At 42.2% G+C, this 25655-nt stretch overlaps 1 protein-coding gene across 1 annotated transcript; it reads left to right on the forward strand.

Moving 5' to 3' along the window:
- The first annotated feature begins 1016 nt into the window (after positions 1 to 1016).
- On the forward strand, positions 1017 to 25313 carry TNFAIP3 (TNF alpha induced protein 3). The gene is made up of 9 exons (XM_066611232.1): positions 1017 to 1252; positions 7893 to 8205; positions 15389 to 15579; positions 16125 to 16272; positions 17332 to 17502; positions 18328 to 18508; positions 19659 to 20584; positions 21377 to 21606; positions 23030 to 25313. Exons 2-9 carry the CDS (start codon positions 7908 to 7910, stop codon positions 23312 to 23314), a joined length of 2430 nt encoding a protein of 809 aa, XP_066467329.1. The 5' UTR covers positions 1017 to 1252; positions 7893 to 7907; the 3' UTR covers positions 23315 to 25313.
- Positions 25314 to 25655: the final 342 nt, after the last annotated feature.

The following is a 25655-nucleotide window of genomic DNA, read 5'->3' on the forward strand; positions in this document are numbered from 1 at the left end:
ACTACTACTACTAATAATAATAATACTAATAATAATAATAATAATAATAATAATAATAATAATAATAATAATACCAGAGTATAGCAGAGCAGAAGAAGAACTGGAAAAAATAACAAAATACAAAGATTTACAAATAGGAATTGAGAGGCTGTGGTGGAAGAAGACCCAAGTGATCCCAGTGGTGGCTGGTGCCCTTGGTGCTATTCCAAAACACCTTGAAGAGCACCTGAACAGCATTGGGGCCTCAGAAGTTACCATCTGCCAACCGCAAAACTCAGCATTCCAGGGAACAGCTTACATTTTGCAACAGTATTTATAGGATAAAAACCAGGCATCTCAGGTCCTTTTGTAGGACTTGATGTCTGTATAAAACAAACCAGCCAAAATACCTGACTGTGGGAAAATATAATAATAATAATAATAATAATAATAATAATAATAATAATAATAATAATAATAAGTCCTTGGGAAGGACTCACTCAATTGGTGGATACAAACAAAATTTGGTCAAAAACAACATGACCGTGCAAAAATATAATAATAACAATGATGATGGTGATGATGATGATGACAGGAGAACAAAATAATAGGAGAACATCATTTATTTTAAAGACATTGAAGACGTGGATGTAGGGGAGGAAGAGGCTGGAGGTGATCCAGGCGGGCAGAGCGCCAGGCTGCCAGCCCAGAAGGTTTCTGAAGGGCGCGCAGGACTTGCGGCTGTGCGCCTGGCAGCCTGGGCTCTCGCGCAGCGCCCCCTGCAGGGTCTGCGGCCCCGAGCGGGCGGGCGGGCGGGCTGGCTGGCTGGCTTCGCAGCTGTTGTTCTGGTGTCACATGTCGGAAAGTCCCTCTCCGGGTGTGTGTGCGCGCGTCTGGCGGAGGTGGAAATCCCCAGCGCCGGGGTTTTTGCTCGCTGTGTCTGCGAGTGTGTGTGTTTTCCGCGACCTACAACAGGGAAGGAGGGGGGCCAGCGCAGCCGGAGAGTTGCTCATTCGGGCTTCCAGCCGAGGACCAGCAGGAGGACCGAGGCGGGGGGCAGCCGAGAAAGGAAAGCCAGGCTTGTCTGGCCACCGCAGTCCTGCTCCGAAAGCGGATCGCGGCAAAACACGCCTCCCCGCCCGCCCGCCCGCCCGCCTGCCTTCCATCTTCCTGGGCGAGGGAGCCATGGCTTTCCTGGGCGGCAGTGCCCCAAGCCTGGCTCGGCTGCATTGAGGGCACGACTGGCAGATCCGCGTCTCCGAAGAGCCGATCAGTAAGTCTGCGGTTGGGGAGGAGGCTGCTCTTGCGGCTGCTGGGGGGGCCGTGCCTGGAGGAGCACATGCTGGTCCCAGAGGGGGGGACGCATCCCCTCCTGTGGATTTGCACATCTAGCCGGGTCTCTTTAGCGGGGGGGACTCTTCCTGCCTCTAGATTTTCGTTCCATGCTTTGTTCTGTGTGTGTTTCCACTTCAAAAACGCTCTCCCTTCCAGCATAACCGATCCATTCTGGGTTTTTTACCAGCCATCCTCAGAACTGTGAAATAGGTCCCTGACCTTTTTTTTACAGTGCAACTGTGTTGTGTAAACAAACAACAGGGAGTTGGAGGATAGAGAACTGGGTTGACGCTGTGCAGGAACTTGCAAGAGAAGAAAACATAGTTTGGGTGCAATATTCCCTCCCCTCCATTTGCGCCAGTGTGTGCAAGTTTTTGAGTTACACCAAACAGGTGTAATGGAAGGCAGCAAACATTCAGCTAGAAGAGAACATTTGGCTGTAAATCCAGTTTATGGTTTTCCTGCTTTTGTTTCTTTAGGGAGAAAGGAAAAGAAATTTGATTTCCATTAAGAAATATGCGTTCTGCGAACCACTCTTGAAACCATGTCATTCCTGTGTTCTGGAAACTCTGCTTCTTTACCCTTGGTGTGAATGAGAAACTGTGATGGCCTTACCCACACCACTGGGCAATCTGCACATACCCAGAGGAACATTCCTTTATTATTTTACATGTACTGGGCCTGGGCTTGAACCTGGCACTAAAAACATGTTTCAGAGTTGAGCCTGGTACAAATTAAGCTCTGGTTACAAGCCCTGCTGCATACACATACCAGTAATACTTGTTTCATTGTGGCACATAGTTATATAACTTTATGACAGCTCTCTCAAATAGTTATGAAATATGCATGTTCCCACGTTTTGAAACAAAAACTTGCATAAGCTATGTGGAGAACTGTATGTTGCCCTATGTCACAGAAAATTCATTTCAGCTCTTTTAATGCTAACGATGATTCCTTGTATCACAACAAGTGCATTGGAGAAAAACAAGGACACAGTCCAGTCCTACTGATTCTCATTATGTGCCTTTTGGAATGGAAGCCCAGCTAGATTATTGCTAAAAGCTCTTCATGTGTACATGCTTTTCATCAAGATGTTTTCTAATATCTTTGGTTCTTTTTGTTTATAATATTAACCAGTCCTTCTAGAGTCAGTTGATTAGTCTTTAATTCCTTCTAATAGGGGCACATTAATGAAGGATTGGAGAGATTACAATCCAGATTACAGATTACTGGTTCCTACACCAGTGATTCCCAGCTGGTGGACTTCAGGAGATTTGTGAATGGATCCCTAATCAGGGGTTTTGATGACAATACCATTGAAATAGATAATGTTATTTCAAGTGTATCTCAGATTGGAACTAGGAGATCTTACACTTCCTTAATTTCATTAAACAGTTTATGGGCACATAGTATTTGTTTACAGCAGGCACACGCATGCATGAGAAATGTGAACTGTGGAGATATTCCTTGTAGTTTTGCAAGCCTGTAGTCATGCCTGGTCATTCCAACATTATGGATTTTTTTCACAATTATATACTTCCCTTTCTCTAACGTACCTCTGACTCTTGGCCTCCCTTTTGTTCTCACACACCTTTATGAGATGGGTTAGGCTGAGAAATAGTGACTGGTCCAGAGTCCCCCAATGAGTTTCCAGGTGGAACAGAGACTGCAACTTGGAGTTTCCTGTTCCAGATCAAAGTCTGTTATAATTTTTTGGATGCTTTGACTAGACAGGGACTATTGCTTAGTGGTAGAGCATGTGCGTTGCATGTACAAGGTTCCAGGTTCGGTTTTTGGCATTTCCAGATAGGGCAGAGAATTACCACTGTCTGAAACCCTAGAGAGCAACAGCTAGTCAGTGTTGGCAATAGTGCATTAGATGGTTCAGTGGTCTGCTTTAGTATAAGGCAGCTTCCTGTGGGCGCAATTCTAACCCACTTTCCAGCACTGACCTAAGGGCAATGCAGCTCCGAGGTAAGGGAACAAACATTCCCTTATTCTGAGGAGGCCTCCGTGAGTGCCACCCAATTGCAGGATGCAGCACACGTTTTATTGGCACAGCTATGTCAGTGCTGTGGTTAGGATTTGGGCCTCAGTTGCCTAATGTTACAAGGAAAGAAACTTTTTGCTAGAAGCACTCCCAACAGTTGGACCCAAGCAAAGACAAGTTTGCGTCCTGTAGCTCCCCTTAACCGAATGTTTGAAATGGAACAGCACCCTTAAATTGCACTGATGTCTGTGGAACTTACAAAGGATTTGGATTAAACTAGAAGGTGTAAAGTCAATTTTTGCATGATGTGAGCAGTCAGGCAGAACTGCCTCCTGCATGGTGATAAATTTGAAGGATTAATTCCTTCCTGCTGGGGCCAAGACCTTGATGCTTGATTAGAATATCTGAGGATAGATGAGTACAAGGATTGAAGGCCTAAGGCTATCTTCCAAGACCTGCCTCCTTGGTTAGCAGATAAAAGGTATAATTCTTCTGGTGATTGTGCTCCATATAAGCACTGGGAGAGAGAACCAGTGAAATAAAAGTCTCATTCCAGTTGTTTGTATTCTGTGGACCTACAGAATTGTCATCCTGCAACGGCATTGATAAATTCTCTGTATTTTGTTTTTAAAAAAATACACAACAGTACAAGAAGAGCTATCTTGCCTATTAGTTTTACATTAATTTATGGAAACCATGATACTTCAGCAAGAGGTTTGTGGATTGTCTAAGGCTACAGTGGCACATATCTTTTACATTTATATTCTTGCCTTTCTGCCATGGAACTCTAGCACACATCTAGAATTCTGAGATGGCTTCCCATCCAAGCAATGACCCTTTTCAGTTTAGCCAGGCCACCATGTGCCTTCACATCATAGCCTCAGAAGTAATCCCATTGAACTCAGAGACATTTACTTCTGAGAGGAGATGCACAGGATGAGGCTATAAGTCAAAATCAAGTCTATTTTTTTCTCTGTGTGGAGAAATACACATCAGAAGTGTGTGGGAATGCAAGGGTCTTTTGAAGGTTTAGGAAGGATGCACAATTGGGCTCCTGTTCCCTTCTGCTTCCATTCATTTTCACAGAATACATCTTGATTGTTCATTCACAAATTACATTTTTCATGTGTATTTCTCCCTGGGCATTCTTTGTGGAGAAAAGAGAAACCCACAATATATCAGAATTAGTGCTGACTACTGACCAAAAGTGGTCTGGTCTCCTTTTGTGCAATTAATAGCAGCTTTATATGAAATCAGGAGGTGAAGCTTTTTACAGCATGGTCATAAAAGTTACCACTTGCTAATCAATCTCCTGTTAAAGATACACTTCAGTGGCTGCTTGAAAAGTTGGCAACCCTTGTCAAAATTCATCTCTTTTTCACTGACTTGGCAGAAATAGCTTGGAAATGGCAGGTGCCTTATGTTTTCATATCCTTTGCAAAGTATTGCCTAGTTTTTAAAACAGTAATGAATAATATCATTGTCAGTAGCAGCAGTGATGATGTGTTTATAGCAGCAGTGATAGTGTTTCCATAGGATGAGATGTGATAGGTGAGATGTCATGAGAGTCGGTTTCATTGCTTGTAATGCCCTGAGCATCCCTCTCCAAAAGTGAGTCGGGCAGCTCAATCTTCCTCATCTCCCTGTATGGCAATGCAACTGAGCCAACATGGTGTGTACTGTATTCCATGGGAGAATTTCTGGAGGCATCTTCAGGGTAAGGAAACTTTTGTTCTCTTGCCCTGGGGTAAACCTGCACCATCCCCCAGGGTCTGTATCACTGGTGCAAGTCCACATGGACCTGGGGGATTTAGGCTGGGAAGGGAGTGTGATATCAGCATGTGCTGCTGCCATCAGTACTGCTTTGTTGTTGCCTTGTTCTTCCCTGCCCCATTCCGTCTCCTTCCTCCCACCCTCCCATGCCCTATGCTGACTTATGGGCACCTTTGGGTATCCTCTGGCCACTCGTGCCTCAAGCCAGCTGTGTGTTGCTTGCTGCAGCAGCCAGTCTGCACTGAATGATCTGTTGCATTTTGCTGTAAATCTGTAAAGGGCCTTGCTTCCAGCCCAAGAACACTCCAGCAGTGCAAGAATTGAACAGGATTATACTGCCACTGAACTCATTGGGACTCACTCATTAGTAAACATAGCCAGGATTAGGCTCACTTATGACTTTTAAATGGGCAGCATACATCAATCCTTGACATGAGTTGTAAAAGGAGGAGAACAGCTGTTGCTGGCAGAAGTGGCATGTTAATTACCATCCTAATTGAGCTTAACAAATTGGATACTCCACTATTTCTCAACTCTGGAAACAACCAGTTGAGGGCCTAAGCATGCATCTCTTATCAATGTTGAAATCCTTTATTTGTGTGATTCTTCGCACTGATCTGAACTGTCTATTCTCCTTAGAGACCTGCAGGATCAGGCATCTAGCTTGAGGTGTGAAATACACACACAAAACACATGTATAAATACACTCTTGTAGTTCAGTGGGCCTAAATTTACATAGGATTATAGATTGTATCTGAAAGAACAGTTTTGTGGAAGGCAGAGTAATTTTAGAATTGTACCTGTGCTTTTCCATATTTTGCTGTACAAGATGAAAGGTAATATATATGTGTCACATCCCATGCCCTCTTCTCAGGCCTGATCCACTGACATGAGATAACGTGGACTTATGCCAGCTATCGAGCTTGCACAGGTCCAAGTAGACCCATTGTGCAGGCTGGAACTTACCCCTGGGCAAGGGACAAATGTCCCCTTACTCAAGGAGGCTTTCTACCTGCTAAATTCCCCCATGCGATGCAGTGCTTGTGCCACTGCATTGGCACATGGGAATGTGCGCTGAATTGGACTGCCCATCATATTCCATGAGTGTTCTGGCCCAGTGTCATGGTATATTTACAACCCAGTGCTAAACATATTAATTTAGAAGCATTGATTTTAGCTAAAATGTCCTCTAGACAAGTGGTTCAGGATTGATGTTACATTTTTATTCAGAGTCTGTCAATACCTTTCCATGTTGGGGCAAACATTTTCAATGGCCTTCTGTCATGTTATTCTTCAGATCCTGTTTGGGTGGTGGTGATTTAAATAAATAAAAAAGTTGTTTCTGAACAACAAATTTGAAAACACCCTGTTAAGTTTAGCAGCTGAAATGCATATATTGGGGCTCCTTTTAGACTTTACCTATAGGAAAAAAAACTAACCCAAAGTGCAGTCCTAACTGTCGCTATGCCAATGCTAGGTATTGCAAATGTGCCATATAAAGCATGTTAATGACAACTCATGGGGAAGTAGCACCAGTGGGAAGGCCTGTACTGCCTTCCCTTCTGCTGAATCCAGAACCCTGGCCACCGGTGGAGATGAGTGCAGTGCCAAGGGACACAGAGGTGGAAAGAAGGTGGCAGGAGGGTGGAACGGATATGCGGAGAGCATGTACCAGGGGAGGAGGAGGGTAGAATGGGGGCGGCTCAGCAGAAAAGGCTTCTACTGTATCCTCCCTTCCCAGACTTGGCGGCCTTACAAGGGCCTTCTCAGACTGGTACCAGCAATATTGCTGGCTCAGATCCAAAAAGCCTGATTGGGCATCCTGGGCTTTTACACAGGGTAAGGAGACAAATGTCCCCTTACGCCAAGTAAACCTCCAGCCTGCTTGTAACCAATGCTGGATACAGCATAGACCATGCGGCCCCATTGCACCAGTGCTGAGTAGGATTGGACAGTAAACCTATAGAAATGGAAGCAGAAAGAAAACCAATGCAAATCCATTCTTTTAGATGTTTTCTTTGTCCAGTCTTGGGTGTAACTTAGTGCTGTGAAAATCAAGCATGAGACCGTTGTACCCTCAATTAAATAGTAGTTGGGTCCTAGGTTGTGTTGTTCTCCTGCCCTGTCATCCACATAGTAGAGGCCTGCCTTACAGAATTCTAGGACTGGCTGGTCCAGTTACTTTAACATTGAGAGTATCTTCCTACTCCCCAAACCGTAAGCATATTTTCCATGCCATCCAAATGTTCATGCGGGGAACTTGGGTGCTGCATATGTAATTAAGGATAGACAGGTCAAGAAACTGAAGTTGTGCCATGTGCTGTAGGAAAGGCACCAAAAAAGATATCAAAATCCCCAGGGTCACCAGTCAGTCTGATCATAAGGGGAATATAAATGGAAAACTTATATAGGGGGATTCTAAGCTAAGAGGAAATTTTTGACAGCTGAATACATTACAGCTGAGTAATCCTGAATCTCTAGTTCTGTACTACTGGGCATACCTCGGTGTAATATCTCTACAACTGTCATAAACTAAAGTATTCTCCTTAGATAAAAGATGTATTTTCCAGCAACAGGTGCTTAGAAAGTGTGACAAACCATTAGCAAATGTAAGCAGTGGCTGTAATGGTTTCAACATAGTTGTTCTGAAGAAACTGTTCATTTCTTCTAGAGCACATATTGAGAAAGGGCACTTAGGACAAATTTCCTGCTGTAAAGTCAACCATGAATAAAAAGTGTTATGTGCCATATGGGGAATGGGAGCAGGGAGAAGATTACAAGAAACCGTCTCAAACTCATGTTGTTTCTCTCCTAGGTTTCTTCTTTGAAAATGGCTGGTCCACAAATCATTCCACAAGCTTTGTACTTGAGCAACATGCTGAAGGCTGTGAAGCTAAGAGAGAGAATGCCTGAAGACCTTGTCAAGTGTACCAATGGAATAATCCACCATTTTAAGACCATGCACAGATACACCATTGAAATGTTCAGAATGTGCCAATTTTGCCCTCAATTTCAGGAGATACTTCAAAAAGCCCTTGTTGACCAAGCAACCCAGACCTCACTAGAACGTCAACGGAAGCTTAACTGGTGCCGAGAAGTTAAAAAACTTATGCCTTTGAAGACTAATGGTGAGTTGAACATATTGTATCTTTGCCTCCGCAGTCCAGATACACATTTGCTTTATGGATTTCATGAATGAAACCGGAGTAGAAGTTGCTCAGCTAGAATTGTGCTTTTCAAAAGTTAAAATAATGAAAGGTTTTTTTCTTCTTGTTGTTGAAATTATGCATAATGGCAAACAAACACATAGATGTAAATTTTGTGACTTTGTGAATCTGTATACTATACATCCGTTTGTTGCTTTCAAGAATCTGGGTGCGTTAAGTTCATGTGCAAGTTGTATATTTTGTCCCCACAAGAGTGAGGTGACTTTATGAACACTTATGTGGGGTTTGTATTGCATTAAACTGCTAAGAGAGAATATATATGTGATTTCAACATCCTCTTTTGGGGCTTCTAGCATAGTTCTTGAAATGACAGTTTATGCATTTCCTATTTGGTTGGCACTTCCTTGTACCATCCAAAGCTTCTCAGATAACCTAACCAGGAACTGGAATCAACTGACTCTTAGTGTTACATTTCATTCATGCAGCTATTAGATTTATTTCTCATGTATTTTTCCTCTCTTCCTTCAAAGACTTCAATGCTGAGTACTTGAGAATTATCTCAAGAGCTTTAAAAAATGAACTCAGGGCTTCTGATTTCAGAAAATCGGTCTTTTCAGACTAGCTTAGGAGCCAAAAGTTAATCTATACTTGAACATCACCATGTCAGCATGACCACCACTGCTTTATGTTGGTGTGAAACAAATCATCATAAGTGATGAGCCAGTCCACATGAACAGCTGACGTGGTGGCTCTGTCATACAAGAATGCCATCTTCCTTCACCTTGAAGTCTTGAAAGACAAGAGCATAAATTTCAGCATAAATAAATGTACAAACCAGTTTAAAAGTTTCATGTAGACAAGCCTTATGAATGTGGTCCTCAAGGCAGGAACTGCCTGCTGCATTGAATTGGTTGCTTGTCTGCTTCTTGCAAAATTGGGTTTTAAATGAATGCTCACGATGCCAAAGAAGTATCAGGCTGAAGACAGTAGATGTGTCTTACACCTATTCTTATAGGGCTCTTTCTCATACGAACTTCAGAACAGTTCACAAAAGTAACTTATTTTTATAGGAACATATGCATTAAATCATATTGCTCTTTCTTCTTTCCCAGTCTCTATAACTTGTGTATACTTCTGGGGTCCTGTTGCATATGGGGCCCTGTTGCATACTGCCTAGGCAGCTGTAGTTGGTAGGAATGTGTGACAGCAACTTTACAGCAGCGGTTCCCCAATTGTGGAAATCCCTCCCCCAGGAAGCCCAGCTGGCTCCCATGCTGCCCATTTTTAAATGGGCAATAAATACTTCTTTGTTCCATTTGGCCTTTTCTTGATTTGTTTTTGTCTCACTATAACCGACATTTATTTTAAATAAGATTTTATTGTTTTATGAAAGCTGTGAGCTGACTTGATGCCTTATTAAATAGTGTGGAATGGATTTATAAATGTTTCAATAAATATAAAGTCGGATTGGATCATTTTAATATAGAGAAGACAATTAAGTGCATTTCGCAAAAAGCATAATTCATAACTCCAGTTCCGAACGTGGAGTATTACTATTAGCACTGTTGTTCAACATGATGTCCATACAGTACAGATCACAAAAATGACATGTAATGACATGTACAGGCTACCTGTAATCTGAGAAAGTGATACAGGCAATTGTACAGGTAACTTGTAGCTTGCGCCATAGAATAGGGAAGCCATGATGATTCAAGAACGGCTTTACAGCACAGATGAAATAAAGTTGACCAAAGTTCTGCATGTCCATGGAACTTTGGGCTTATGTGTCTCAGCTGGCAATCCTCTATGCCTCATGGTACACCCCTTTTGAAATGGAGGGAAGTTTTAAAAGTAGTTTGCCAGCCCAATTCTGTCTAAAACACCTTTATCCCACCAATGCAGCCACATCACTAGAGCATCCTGTGGTAAGGGGGCGGAGTGCAGTCCCAAAAGTCTCCTTCTGCTAAGGGAACATTCCCTTGCCAAGATGTAAGTTTCCGCTGCTTTGATGGGTCTAATTAGACCTACACCAGCTATTTTGCAAATCTGAGTGGGCCTGGGACACTGGGAAAGGGAATAGGATATCAGTAGAGCTGCTGCTGCTGATACCATCTTCTTCCTGGCCTCAACAACCCTTCTCCAAACCAGTCTCTGCCCTGTTCCTCCCTCTCACTGTTCTGCCCACACATCACCCACTCCCCACAGTGACTTAACCAGCACTGTGGCTTCTATGGAGGCCACTTGCATACCACCACTGCTTGCAGTGGCAGCCTGGCTGTGCAGAATGGTAGGTTGTGTTTTGTGACTGCTGTAAAGCACACTGCACCACCGGAACACAAGTTCTGGCAGTTCCATGGCACATAGGATTGGGCCCATTAATTAAAATATGAGGGTCTTTTATTTTAAGTCAAAAAAAACCTTGGACAATACCTAAAGGGGGTCTTTGGATCTCAACCAGTAATGTTGAGGAAGAATGTGAAGGGAATGGAGGTGACTTGTAAAGCTGCTTTTATAACAGATTTCATTATCTAAGAGTCTAGAAGAGAATGATGCTAATATTTGGTAAGGCTTTTGACAATGCACTGTTTACAACATGGTATAAAACTCCCATTAAGCTTTATGTAAAACTAATAACCAGCAAATCCATATGCATATCAAAGGGCTTATTAATCATGTTCTTTCTTTATAATTTCCTTTTGAGCTCTAGGCAGCTAAAAACAGTACCTGCTTTTGAAATGTTATATTTGCCTAGCCAGCATTCTTCCAGACATGACAAATATCTAAATTCATCATCTTATCCCAGGACAGAGAGAGATGGTACTATTTAAGGCTTCCAATAATATGGGAAGTACCAAAAATAAGATATGCAAATAACTTGCACACAATCTTTTCTCCGTCTACACCTGTGGTAAACCATTCCTTATCGATCCCACATTGACTTGCACATTGATTCTGTGGGAAGCTACATGAGTCAAATGTTCGTCTGGAACGTACATGCAGGTTGCTGCTTCTAGCATTATCCTGCAAATGGGGAAAGAGGATGTCCATTTCCTCTTTTTGTCACTTCCCTAATGTCTGTAGCTACCCACAGATACAAGGTTTTGTATATTATTAGTTCATCAAGTTCTCTCTTAAATTTTCCTGTATCCTACACATTGTTAAATGTAACTAATATGGGGGATGAATTTTCCCAGAGCTATGACAAAATTTAGTGAACTCACATCCCTTCACAGAGGACGGGAAAGTGAATGCACATATCATTAAATTTTATTTATTTTTAAAATGTATATCCTGTGTTGTCATTTCCTGTTAGGGATGTTGCTCATGGCATCTATAGATCCCAAGCTATAGATCTACAGAAGCCTTTTGAGTAGGTCAGTTGTTATCAACTGTGGTGTGAGCTGGGCCAGCCCAAGAATTCCTAATTCAGCACGCCAGATTCTGCTCCCCTTACCTGATTATGTGCCAGCCACTGCTCCTCCCACTCTCCAGTGTTCAGTACTCACAGCAGCATTATCCTCTCCATATTTTCTCTTCTTCTCTGTCTGCCTCTTCTTTTTCCAATTCAGGGAGGAGGAGGAGGAGAAGGAGCAGTGAAGTGAAGGCAAGCAGAACAGACATGGAGTCCCCATCTGTTGCCTGAGGGCCAAATCCTATCCAACTTTCCAGCCCTGGTGTAGTTGTGCCAATGGGGTGTGCACTGCTTCTTGTGATGGGAGAGTAGTTATGGAGGCCTCCATATGGTAAGGGAACATTGGTTCCCTTGCCTTGGGGCTGTATTGCAGCTGCATCAGTGCTGGAAAGTTGGATAGGATTGGGCCCAGAGGCATCTACTTCAGTTGTTCTCATGGATGGGCTGGTCTCTTGGATGGGCTGGCCCTAGGGAGATGTAAGGGAGAATGCAGTACAAGGAATTAAAGAATCAAAGAATTTAAAAGGTTTCCTGGTCAAGGGTTAGAAATGGCAGATGGATCCCAAACAAAGGCCTTGTAATGGGCTATTGTATTTATACGTATAGAAGCTGTTGGTCCTTACCAGTGTTTCCTTGCTTTCTTTCATTGACCTCTTCATTGGAACCCTCCAAAGTTAGACAGCTAAAACGGTTCCAAGCTCCTTTCCAAAGCTGGACTATTTATATCTCTCTCTGTATTCTGGTTAGAGGCAGAAAATGTGAAAATGAACTGGCTTTTTTTCTGTCTGTTATGCATGATAGATGTGAGTGTAATATAGTGGTAACAGACTGTCTGCTCAACCTAACTTTGACGATACTGGGTGTATACAGAGAAAAGGGTGTGTTAAAAACTGGATTTTTTTAGGATAAATCGTGGAAGGCAGGAAAATGGGCTTGTAACTTCATGAGTCTCTTTTGAAACCATTTTAATTACAGATTTTACATTTTCTCAGGAGTCTTAAGAAAGTCGTCAGCAGGGGTCTTTAAGAATGAATTAATAGAATTTATAAAATAAACCACACAATACATTCCCTTCACACCTGCAGAATCCTCTGGGCATGTAGCATTATAAGCATGGAGGGGATCTCCATAGACATTCTGCTGAGTCTTCTCAGTTCCCCATTGACTTTGCCCTGCTTTTGGGTGAGGGGTGCTTCAGTAGAAAATCTAAGTGGGGGAACCCCTCGCCTCATGCAGAGCTGTACATATAGAGGGTTCTGTGCACGTGGGAGGGGGTGGTTTATAAATAAGAGAAATCATTGTAGAGAAAGCATTGTAGAAAACAATGTTGACTTAACGCTGGGGTACATACAGTCACAGATGTATTTTCAGAGGATACTTTTTTGACTGATGTTAAGAGCAAGTACAGTAAATAAAAGCTTCTATGACTGCAGTACAAAACATTTTAACAAAAGATTACATGCAATTGCAGAAATTAAAGTGATTTACGCACCACAGTAGTTTGATGCTATGAGGAGGGAATGTGTTGATTTAAAAAAACAGAAAAAAGAGGATTGAAACAATGTAATTTAAAAAAATTCCAACATCTACTGACTAGCAATTTCGCTTCTATAATGAATAGACATTCCAGCTTACTCTGACCACACCCACTTGGAAAGTCCAGTCTGTGCTTCACAGTTCAAATGTCTCCACATCAGAACAAGAAGTACAATAGCTGTTACTCAATTGCTAGTCAAATGTCTTAACACTGGGGAATTCCAAATGTTGCTTAGGGAATTTTGAACTGGTGGTTCTCAATAAAGAACTGAAAGCAAGCACACACAAGAAAAAAAAAAGACCTCTTATCTTTGCTCTAGATTTTGCAAAGGGAAAATTTTAACAGGATGTAATGATTGTCCTATTTGTATGCCATTTTTTTTTCTTCTACGAAGCTAGAAGACTGTAGATCAGCTCAGTAGTTAATGCCATGACTTTCTTTTTCTGACCCTTTCATTTCCCAACTTTTGTTTTAGATGTGATTGCTCAAAGACAGGTCAGCAAGAACATTCTTTGCAGTTCAGAGGGCTTGCACAGTGCTGGGTGTTGTTAAGTTCCAGACCCATTACAGAAAACGTTTCAGCTTTGTTACTAGAGTAGATCAAATTCTGCTTAGGGTAAAAAAGGACCCTGCTAAAACAGTTTGGCCATTTGTCAAGGGAGTATGAAAATGAGATCTTGTAAAATATTTTGTTTTGTTTTGTTTTTTTGCATTACAAATTTTTGTAGGGATTTTCTTTGCAAGCATGAGGGCTAGAAACTTATATGGTTGTATATTTTATACAGAAGGAGGAGCGGAAAAATGCACATCACCCTGAGTTCCATGGAAGAAGGGTGGTATAAAAAATGTGAAAAATAATAAAATTAATATAGGGAGAACTGAAATTGTCAAGATTAAAACAGAGGAAGCTGCTTTGTACAAGAATATTTGTTTTTCATAACCATAGCATCCAATATATGTCCAAGGGAAATTTATGACCATTTCTTATAAATAGAGTTTCAGTTTCTCCTTTGCTTTCCCATTTGCTCCAACTGCTTTGGGTAGAGAAATGCAAAGCCTATGAAACCCAGTGCTGACTGTGTGGACTCTGATCACTTTGGAAAGAACAGTGTCCTTTGGAGTGTTTTCAGTCACTACCTGCTGGACTGTAAATGGCAAGTGAAGTAAAAGGGAAATGCACCTGGCCATGTCAACTGTTAAATGGACTGTTTTGAGCTGGAGTAAAAGTAGCTAATACTGTATTTCATTTGTTTTCCTATGTGTGCCTGCATGCATGTTCCCAGGAAGCTGGGCAGCCCAATCCTAACAGAGCTGCCTGTGCTGCGGTACAGTGGTGCCGAAATTGTCTCTGCAATATCCTGCGGGACCAGGGAGACAGCTGGAGGTCTCCTTGAGGTAATGGAGCATTTGTTCCCTTACCATTTGTCAAACCCTAGCAGTCGGTAGGAGTATGCTAGGATCTGGACCAGCTCTATTGCTGGCACAAATCCACCTTGACCTGTGTAGGGCTTGCAGGTGCAGAAGAGGCGATAGGATGTGGTTGCCGGCTCTACTGCCACCCCACCCCCTCTCAGACCTGAACTGTCCTCCTGCCCTCCTTTCCCCAGCCCAGTTTCCCCCCTTCCTCCCCCCGCCCTGGAATGCCTTCCTACCACTTGGCGGGGAACTTACCACTGATGCTTCTGACGGTTCCTCCAACCAGTGTGAATGCCCAGTGCCTGTCCACGCCAGCCTTCCCACCTGACACCTCCATCATTCTGGCTGCCATGAAGTGCCTTACAGCACTTTTGTGACAGCTGTCTTCTGGGCAGCACGCGGGCAACTGGTACTTGCCCAGATTTGGATTGGGCTCTTAGTTTTTTCCCCTGAAAGCTTTGGACATGGTGCCAGTTCATCTGGACCTGGTGGGATCAAAACATAATGATAAAGCTCATATTTGGCATGAGAAGGTCCTTGGCTCACCAAGTAGGGTTGGGAATGGAAATCCTGGAATCCTGGAGAGACACAGCCAATCAGTTCAGACAATATTAGGCCAAACAGACCAGTGGGAAGATTCGGAATAAGGCAGCTTCATATGAAGATTTGCTTTCTGAAATACCCAACTTACAATATGTATGTCATGATTTATGGAACTGACTGACTTTTGACCTTTTACATTTATTTTTTTACAAACCTAATCTGTTCACTTTCGGTAGGTGATGGAAACTGTCTCATGCATGCTGCATCCCAGTACATGTGGGGTGTCCAAGATGTCGACCTTGTCCTGAGAAAAACCCTTTTTAGCACACTTAAGGAAGTGGATACATGGAACTTTAAACTGCGCTGGCAACGAGAGACACTTAAATCACAGGAGTTTGTGGCAACGGGACTCTGCTATGACACCAGGGTAAGTCATTCTGATTTATGCAGTGAAGCACGTTTCAAACCCTGGTATGGTTGGGTTCATCATGATTTCCTGTGCATAATTACAGGATGAGAAGCAATTATGGAAACAAGCTTAAGAAAGTAAAATTGCAGTGTTGTCAACCAAGTAAAACATTTTAGTCCATTAACTGTACTGCATTGCCCAATTTATTAACAAAGAGTTTCACTACTATGGAGTTTCCAAATTAAGTAAGTTCCACAGAGATGGGTTATTTCCCGGGACCACCCACATCTCTAAAAGTTGGCAACCCTCTGTTCTTGTTATGGAGAGACGCTCTTGGGAAATCTGCTATCGCACAAGTGAAAAAAAACCCATCCTCTCTTTTAGGAACATTTAGATAGGCATAGACAGAAAAATCACCCCATGTGAAGCGTTTTCCTTGTTTTGACTTCTCTGTTCAAGGCAGCATAGGGAAAATACTTCAAAGGAAAGTTTTGGCACAGTGGCCTCCAGCTTTGCATAATGATTGATATGGTTTTCATATGTTTTTTATTTTCCTCCTTTAGAACTGGGAGGATGAATGGGAGAACCTCATCAAAATGGCATCTGCAGAAACATCAGTTGCTCATAGGGGGCTTCAGTACAACTCATTGGAAGAAATCCATATCTTTGTCCTTGTTAACATCCTAAGACGACCAATCATAGTTGTTGCAGGTAGGTACTTTTATAGATTTAGTGATAAGCATTGAGGCTGCTCTTGGAAAAGGCACTGAAATACTTTTTTGTTTTTGTTTCCTGTGTCTGTGTGGTGATCACATGGACTTGCCTGAATTATGCATGTTACTAAAACATGAACATTTTTGTACTGCAAAAGTACCATGTTCAAAGGAAGATACATTCTAGTGTGATAGAGGCCACGCCTCCACAAAGAGAGTTCAGATGTTTTCAATAAACAATAGTAGAAGTTACTCACCTCCATCTATTTTGTCAGATTTCAGGGTGCTGAAGGGCAGTTTGGGACAAAACAGAACAATTTAATGAGGGGCTGCAAAAGGAGGTGGAGACAGCAACAGCAGCTGTCTTCCCAATGGCTGACTTTAGTTGCCCACTCTTTTTTCCCCAGAATGCATTGGGGAATGATATTAAGTCATGGAATAGCATCATTCCCGGTGCATTCTTGAAGAGAAAGTTGCCTGGGTGTGCACATAACCATCCTGCAGAAATGGAAGGTGGGGACATTCAGATCATTACTAGTAGAAATTGACATGGACACTTGACAACTTGTAGAGTTCTGCTGTTCACAAAAACAGGGAAACACCCATCCACCAGATCATTTGGTTTAAATGGACACATTTCCAAAATACCGTGTGGTTTAGTGGTTAGAGTGAAAGATGAAAATTGGAGAAGAACTAGCTTTGAATTCCAACTTGGGGGTGAAGTTCGTGGGCTGTTCACTACCTCTCTGCCTAATTTACTGAACAGGATTGTTGTGAGGATAAATTGGTGGGACATACCATGTATGCCACCTTGAGCTTCTTAAAGGAAAGATGGGCTAAGAAAGGGAAAAAAAGAATGTTTTGATTATCTTTGCAATTGATGAAGATGATTACCTGTTGTATTATCTTGATTTTACCATTTTTAAAAAGAAAACTGAATCAACATACTTGTGAAGTTAAAAATTATTTTTTGTAAAAGCAGATTTGGTTTTTATATCAACTGTTACAAGCTTTAATACTTTCTCATAATAATTTGTTGATTCTTTGTCTTGAACAGACAAAATGCTTCGAAGCTTGCAGTCAGGTTCCAGCTTTTCACCACTGAACATTGGTGGGATTTACTTGCCTCTCCACTGGCCAGCAGAAGAGTGTTACCGGTTCCCCATCGTCCTTGCCTATGACAGTATGCACTTCACTCCACTGGTTGTTCTGAAGGACAGTGGCCCAGGTATATCTCAGAATATTATCCATGTGTTCTGTAGTCTTTCAGTAATAATTTTGTGCCCCCTCTCCAGAGGTTCACAGCTATCTGATGTTGTGTATGAAATATTGAGGGAGTGGGGAGGCATTATTCACCTACTTTTGAATGGGCCGTAGGTAATTCCAGTCCCATTTTGAAGTTCCCTCATACGGAGTGAGAACACCTGGCCCCATATTGTCTACTTTGTTAGTACGTTGCTCCTCAAGACATGAGGCAGGTCTTTTAAATCACTAACATCTAGGGGTGAGAGACTGAGCAGTGAATCAGGACTTCCCTGATTCAAATCTCACTTCTGCCATGAATCCTCACTAGGTGGCTTTAGGCAAATTGTTCCTTCTCAGCTTCTGAGATGCATATGAGAATCATGATATTTATTCATGTGATAGGTTTGTAAACATTTTTATTGGGTAACCATATATATTCTTAATAATAACAAAGTGGTTTACATAGCAAACTAAACTGTAAGGATAGCATCAGGAAAATACATGTGAAGTACTTTGTATACTCAAAAAGCATATACAAATGTTAAGTACTACTACTACTGCTGCTGCTACTACTGATCATTTAACTAGAGATGGCTGTAAATTAACCTATGACCTTCTGGATGCAAAGCACACACTCAACCACTGAGCTGTGGCCCCTCCCCTTCTTTCTGCTATTTTGTTATTAGTCCTAATAACAGCTTGTTAATTCTGAAGGCTGTTAAACATAGACTGTTCGTATTTCTCACTGTTGTATCATGTCCACCGCTATATTTGATTCCACAGCAGCAATCTGTTTCCCTTTCCACAGAGATCCGGGCAGTCCCACTGGTCAGTTATGAAAGAGGCAGGTTTGAAGACTTCAGGGTGCACTTTCTAACAGATTCTGAAGAAAGGGAGAAAGAAAAGCTGCTAAGAGACTATCTAATGCTAATAGAAATTCCTGTGCAAGGCTGGGATCCTGGGACAACTCATCTCATTAATGCTGCAAAGTGAGTCTGGCTCTCCTCTTCCTCCACCTCTATAACTTGGTGAAAACCTTGCTGAATGATGTATTCCATCTCTCACTTTCAGGAATCCTTTTCAGGCTGTGAATTATCTGTGTGTAGTCCTAGAGAATTCAAAGATGTCCAGTACCAAATAAGTACATTCTGATGGTTCTGAAAGTACAAAATAAGGTTATACTCTCCTTAAGGATCTCAATACAGATGGTTTTTTAGGCAGTTCATGTTTATTCATCACATTTATATCCTCCTTTTCCTGCAAAGAGGTAATGACAGGAGACAGCAATGTCATTGTACCCTCGAGTAACACTCAGTTATGATGCCTCACCCAAATCCAACATTATCCACTACAGTATATCCAACAAGCCACACTCGTCCTCAGTATTCCTAGGACTGGATCATCCCTTTTGCCTTTACTGTCCTTTGTTTTTTATTGCTTTTCTAATACTGTATGGAATAGTTTCCCACCATTCGCAGTAGTTTGAGAACAACAAAAGGAAATTCAGGGCTAGATTCTGGTCTGGATTGATTAGCATTGAGCCTGTATAGATCAGGTCCCAAAAATAAAAACTACAATCTAGCACACTGTTATGGTGGTAGATACAAGACTATTGGTGGTAGATGCTAGACTAAACTAGTCATTGTACAACATTTAAGGTGTTTTCTTTATGTGGAGCATTCACAAACGTGACACCTTTCTACCTACAGGCTGAAATAGTCACATCCAGGATTTTGCCACTTTGTTTGTGTAGTGTGGCTCAGTCAAAATTGTGTTGTGATGAAAACAGAAGTGCTTTGCCATGTAATGGAGAAGATATCCAACAACTGAGGGAGGAGAATAGGAATGCCTCCTTTATAGAGATCACAGCCTACTTGTCTCCTTGCAACCTAGCCCAGTTCTATAAGTCGTGCTGAGACAGTGTGAAGCTAACCTGCTCAAAGAGACACTGATGGTAGCTGCTTTCTGTTGCCACAGCATGGAGACATGTACCCCCTTTTCCGATCATGCCCTTTTCTATTCTGCCTTCATATGTTGTGTACCATTTTTAATGGTGCACTTTTGATAATGTAAGAAAGCAGCCATTCCAGCGCTTTAAGTTCATTACCTTTACCAGTTCCTTGTTTCTTTGTCCTGAAGGTTGGATGAAGGCAACTTGCCCAAAGAAATTAACCTGGTGGAAGATTACTTTCAGTTGGTACAGCATGAGTACAAGAAGTGGCAAGAAAATGCTGAGCCTGCTGGGAGGGAAATGAGTGTCAGAAACCGACTGGAGTTGTCTTTGTCTCAACTGTCGCTGGTGGAGGCAAAATGTGAAACCCCCAACTGCCCCTTCTATATGTCAGTGAGCACCCAGCCCTACTGCCATGAATGCTTTGAACAGAGGCAGCAGGGAATGAAAGCCAGGAGGCAGAACTTCCGAACAGGGTCTGAGAAATCCAGGACAAGTGGATCCAGCTCACCAAAGGGTGAGCACTCTAAGCTTCCTGTACGGACATCCAAAGACCTGGTACCAGGGCCTCGCTCTGCACCTCCCACAGCCCCAAGCCTTTTTCTGTACAGCGAAACCAACGCAATGAAGTGCAGGACCCCAGGTTGTCCTTTTACATTAAACGTGCAATATAATGGACTCTGTGAACGCTGCTACAATTCCAGAGAGCTCAGCTCTGGTGATAACCCAAATGACCCAGGACATTCAGACTGTGTGACATGTTCGTTTTGCCTCAAGGAGACCAACAGGACCTTCAATGGCATGTGCAGTACTTGCTTCAGAAGGACTACGGACCGTTTGTCAAATGCCAGTTCAGGTATTGTGCCTTCGGGCCACCAGAGATCCTCGTCTGATCCTTCCCACCTGTCACAGAGCCTCCTTCAACAGTCCTTCCAGGCAACCACGAGCAACCATGCGGTGGAGCCATCCCATGCAGTGGGGCACATTCTACCCCAGAGGTTGGAAGACCGGAAGGGAAGCAGTAAATGCAGGAAAGCTGGCTGCAGCTTTTTTGGAACTCTGCAGAACAAAGGCTTTTGCACACTCTGTTACTTTGAGTACCGGGAGAATAAAGGTGAGCAAGCAAATGTACTTTTTGTTCTGTGCCACATTACCATGGGAAAGGTGCTTCTGTTCACGCTGAAATGGCAAAGGAAGGGCAAATGCAAATAGAACGAAACAGGGAGATGAAACATACTTCTCAATGTTTTGTGATTCTGTGTCATAATGTGGAACATAAAGCTGCTGCAGAAATGCCCAGCATACTTTAAGCGGCATTAGTCATTTAACAGAATGTCAAAAATTCCAGTGCCCTTTTCAGATTTTGCTGAGCTACGCAAGAGAGAGATAGAAAGCGAGTACCAAGCTGCATATGCTTGCAACTGCAACACATGAGGTAGATGCGGGCTTTCTAAAACCTTGCTACAGATCCAGTTTGGGTTCAAAGGAGAGGGAGTCACCGTAGTATCTCATGATACTGAGCACAACCACCATTTAAACTGCTCAGAAAACATTGTCCTGCTCTGATAGATCAATGCACAGGGAGGAGAAAATTTGTTTAGATGCTAAGAGCCTAATATACGAAGCCTGACAATCAAGTGTGTGAAGCAAATTTTGCACTGCTAATGTGAATAGTAATTAGATGAAGGAAAGTTTGATTTGTGTTTGTGGAGTGACTGAGGCAGGGAAGAGCTTAAGAAGGTCAAGGCATGGGTCAGGGATAGAGAGCTTTCCTGTACAAGAAAGCGACTGTTAATAAACAGTTCCAGTTACTAAGGCTGCAATTCTATCCACACTTACATGGGAGTAAGCCACAGTTTGCTTTGATCATGGAAGTTACAATTTTCTTCCTGTTCTGTCATAACAGATGCTTCACTGCTTCATAACAGAAAATCTCAGCGAAATTCTCCTGCCTCAGGACATTCAGGAGCTTCTGCTGCCATGTACCAGAACACTGTTTCCTGCCTAGGTAGAGAGTGCGACACCATTGGTAGCACAATGCTTGAGGGATACTGCCAGAAATGTTTTATTGAAGCCCAAAGCAAGCGACTCCGTGAAGCCAGAAGGACTGAAGATCAACTAGTGAGACAATCAGAGGTCAGTAGATTGAAGGAAATAAGTTGTCTGAATGTATATTGTGCACTGATCAAGGAGGAATGTAATTACCTCTTAGAAAGTCTTCATAAATCCATTTAAGACATTGTACATTTCAGTTCCAACCCTTTAAGTCACTAACGTCACTAACATATTGTCTGAAATTCAGGAGGACAATGTAATGAACATTACCACCAGTTTCTCTCACTCCATCCTGCTTTTGTTATCTAGCCAAATTAATGCAAATACTCCAAACAACCAGGAAATTGTTTCTGTGACCATATATGTGGCTTGGGCTGCAATCCTTTCCACACTTACCTGGGAGTAAACCCCACTGACTACAATGGAACTTACTTGTGAGAAGACATGTCTAGGATTGGGCTCTTAGTTGTAATTCTGTTCATACTGTATCACAGTAGTTAGCAAAGTTACTAGAGTGCCACAGTATGATGTGATGGAAAATATATGTAAGTTTTATGGGGGGGGAACCCCGTGGAGCACATCTGGAAAACTTGCCTTTTGTTAACCTCATGCTGAACACTTTTGGAAACTTAGCCCATGTGATTGGGCAATTATTCATTTGATTTTTTCCATTTTGCAACCTGCAGGATTTTAAAGAAAATCAAGCATGTTTGCAAATTCATACAGGTGGAACCTCGGGATCCACTGATTTGACTTACCATTGATACCGAGGTCCACTATTAAATGTCTTGTAACAAGGGAAAAAAAGCATCAAAATCCAATTTCCTACCTTCGCGTTGTTAAATAATTATAATTTCATTCCACTATATTCCATTATTCACTCCATCTAGTGGCTGAATGTGGTATGGCGTCTATGCCAATGTATTCTGAGGTGACAATGGAGGAGCAAGAAACTTGGAAGCGGGTCTTTAAAGCTATTTTTCCACTGATTTGGTATCCACTAATTTTTTTTTAATCTACTGGGGGTTCTGCAACAGAACCCCAGTGGATAACAAGACATGACCTCTATTTCTTTTTTTCCTTATATCTTGTGGATCTAAATAGAAGAGAACATATATTTATATGCAACTTGATTTGTTTTTGCAAGGCAAAACTGTTCTTTCTATGCTCTTGCTACTAACCAGACATCTATTTGAACTGGTGGCATTCATTATACATGCATTATAATGGGAAGACAACAACCTCTTAACTATGTCCAAGCTTTGTAAAGATTAGGCCTTACCTAGATAGCTGCATGATGTTCACATAGCATGATCAAAAGCAGCATGCGTTTTTCAGCTTACAGAACCAGTGAGTCCAGTTAAATTCCTTCCCTTGCTTTATTTTAGAAATCTCCCTGTCAATAATGCGGCTTTAATAACAGGAGCAAAAGCACAGTCAGAAGTAAATAGAGATGAGACCTCTTGCGGCACTGAAGATTGACAATGTGTTTTAATGTTTTCAGCAAACAGGACAACGCAGAGACCTACGGCAGATGCCTCCAAGCTCTCCAAGGCGGAAATGTGACACAGTCGCTTGTAGGAACAACTTAGCTTCCAGAAATGGGGAACTTTGTCAAGAATGTCTCCACACCAGTCAGCGGGCACAGACTGGGGGACCTCGGAGAGAACCCTCAACTGATGAACTTCCTAAACAGCGTTGCCGAGCCCCTGCCTGTGATCACTATGGCAATAACAAGTGTAATGGATATTGCAATGAATGCTACCAGTTCAAACAGATGTATGGTTAACACCAGGAGTGGAGAAATACTTAAAGCTGAGTTTTGCCTTGCAAAAGAAAATGGTGCTATGTTCAAAACACTCAGTTGTCCCATCATGGCATGGTCAATTCACATTGTATGAAAAAGATGTGTGACTTTATGGGGCAAATAATAAGCTGAATTTTATTCATTTGTACGTGTGTGTGTGTGTGTGTGTGTGTGTGTGTGTGTGTGTGTGTGTGTGTGTATACATATACACAGAGAGAGAGAGAGAGATTGTGGCACACAGATTGATCAAAGTGCATGCTCCAACATTATGTATCCTGGGAGAAAAAGCAATTTGCTCTCAGTACAGGTGAATTTTGCAGGACATTTATACCAAATACTTGACTACAGGTCTACAGACTCCTTTTCCCACTCTTCTTCAGGCTTTGTTCAATGCAAATATGCAGTCTGAAGTGATGTGCTTCTTGCATTCCCTTTTTACTGTTACCTCTCTTGCATCCTTTCCAGATACTGAGTTTTAGTTATTCTGAATACAAGGAAACTGACTGGAGGTCTGGGATGAACAATTTGTTGCAGGACAATGGTTATGCAGTGTGAGGCTGCAGTGTAATCTGAAAATGCTCATTTTTCTTCAATGCAGAGTTTAGTAGAATCCAAAAATGAAACTGGGTTATTATCCATTATGAGAGACAATTTGACTTTTGCTTGCTTGCCTTTTTTGAAGTAGCCAGTTGGTTTTTTAACTCCCAAACCGGAGATCTCCTTATGTGTATCTAGAACAGCAATAACCTTTTACACCTTGGCCAATGTCCTTGTTTAAAATACAGTATGTGTTTTTAACAAGAATGCCTCTACTAACCTAATTACTATCATGTCGAAATGGGGAAAGAACTTGCGTATGCTCCTATTCCTTCTAAGTATCCAAAGATAGAAAATAATCAAAATGAAGATCATGTTGGCAGCCTTCAGTCTCGAGAGACTATGGTATCGCGCTCTGAAAGGTGGTTCTGGCACAGCGTCTAGTGTGGCTGAAAAGGCCAATTCGGGAGTGACAATCCCTTCCACACTGGGAGCAAGTGCAGTCTGTCCCTGGTCTGTCTCCCTGGCTATGGGCATTCCTTCTTTGCCTCTTTGCCTCAGTCTGTTGGCCAATTGTCTCTTCAAACTAGGAAAGGCCATGCTGCACAGCGTGCCTCCAAGCAGAAGATAGCGTCTCCCCATGTAGTTAGTCATGCACACAGATTGGCACAGAACAAAGATAAGAAAGGCCTGGTCCAAGCCTCTGCACATGAGATTCTTTTATGCCAGATACAGAGAAGTGCATGTCCTGTGGTTTGTTTCTTTTTTGCCAGAGAAAATCATATCAAGGTTCACACACAAGCTGCTTTTTCCTTTCTGCTGGCTAGTGAAAGTTGGATCCGGGGGGAGCCACACTGTCCCAAACATCACAGAATTCAGTGGAAAATGTTGAACTGCTATGTTGCTTTCATAGTTACATTTTGATCTCCTGCTCTGAGCCTCTCACTGTCACAGTGAAATCTCAGGTATGGGAAAGGTCTGGCAAAAGGAAGCCAGCCTCAGGCCTGCACCCTTTTTTATGCCCTACGCTATATCTCATTACTACTGCGGAAGACTTCTGAGTGAATCCTGAAATGATACAGGAAGTAATATACTGAGTGCAAAGCACTACTCCTGTCCAAACCTCTTGTATTTCAATAGTATTAGGAATCGGCTTTCAGCAGATGTCCCTTGCCTCACCATTAACTCTAGCTGTGTTATCTACCAGACCCATATGTGTACCAGAAGAAGCCCTGCAGTCTTGATTGTGTCTATCCATGAGCCTTTTCCTTCTGCTCTGAATAAGACTTGTAGAAATGAGCAGGCATACAAATTGGTGCATGTTCTTCTTTGCTTCTTGTATATAATCCTTTGCTAGTTCTCCTCACCTTAGCTGGAAATAGTTTTAAACGTCATCCCTTTTGCTACTGAACTTTCTATACATAACTTTGTGAACTTTGTTAAATGTGAAGAAATGAAAATATTTATAATATTTCAAAAGTGTAATTTTAAATTTGCACAATTTTAGTATAATAATTTACTTTTATTTCTTTTTTTTTTCAAAAACTCTGTGCCGATGTATAACTGGGAAAAGAAAACCATAGTAAAAATAAATTATTTAAGAATTTCTTTTATTTTATTCTTGCACCTGTTGGGAAAGTTGAATACATCCATACATATTGAGCAAGAGTGAGCCACAAGTAGGTGTCTCGGCATCTGCGCTACTGGGAGGAGGGGACAGCTCCAGCATGACCTTTGCCTAAGAGATAATCAGTGATGATGGGTCCAAAAGCACTGTTAACGTCTC

This window comes from Tiliqua scincoides, chromosome 1 (genome assembly GCF_035046505.1).
Source record: "Tiliqua scincoides isolate rTilSci1 chromosome 1, rTilSci1.hap2, whole genome shotgun sequence".
Taxonomy (NCBI): Eukaryota; Metazoa; Chordata; class Lepidosauria; order Squamata; family Scincidae; genus Tiliqua; species Tiliqua scincoides.

Coding starts and splice junctions, on each gene's coding strand:
- TNFAIP3 (XM_066611232.1), top strand. CDS start 7,908: ATGGCTGGTCCACAAATCATTCCACAAGCTTTGTACTTGAGCAACATG. Junction 8,206..15,388: donor TATGCCTTTGAAGACTAATG/GTGAGTTGAACA, acceptor CACTTTCGGTAG/GTGATGGAAACTGTCTCATG. Junction 15,580..16,124: donor GACTCTGCTATGACACCAGG/GTAAGTCATTCT, acceptor TTCCTCCTTTAG/AACTGGGAGGATGAATGGGA.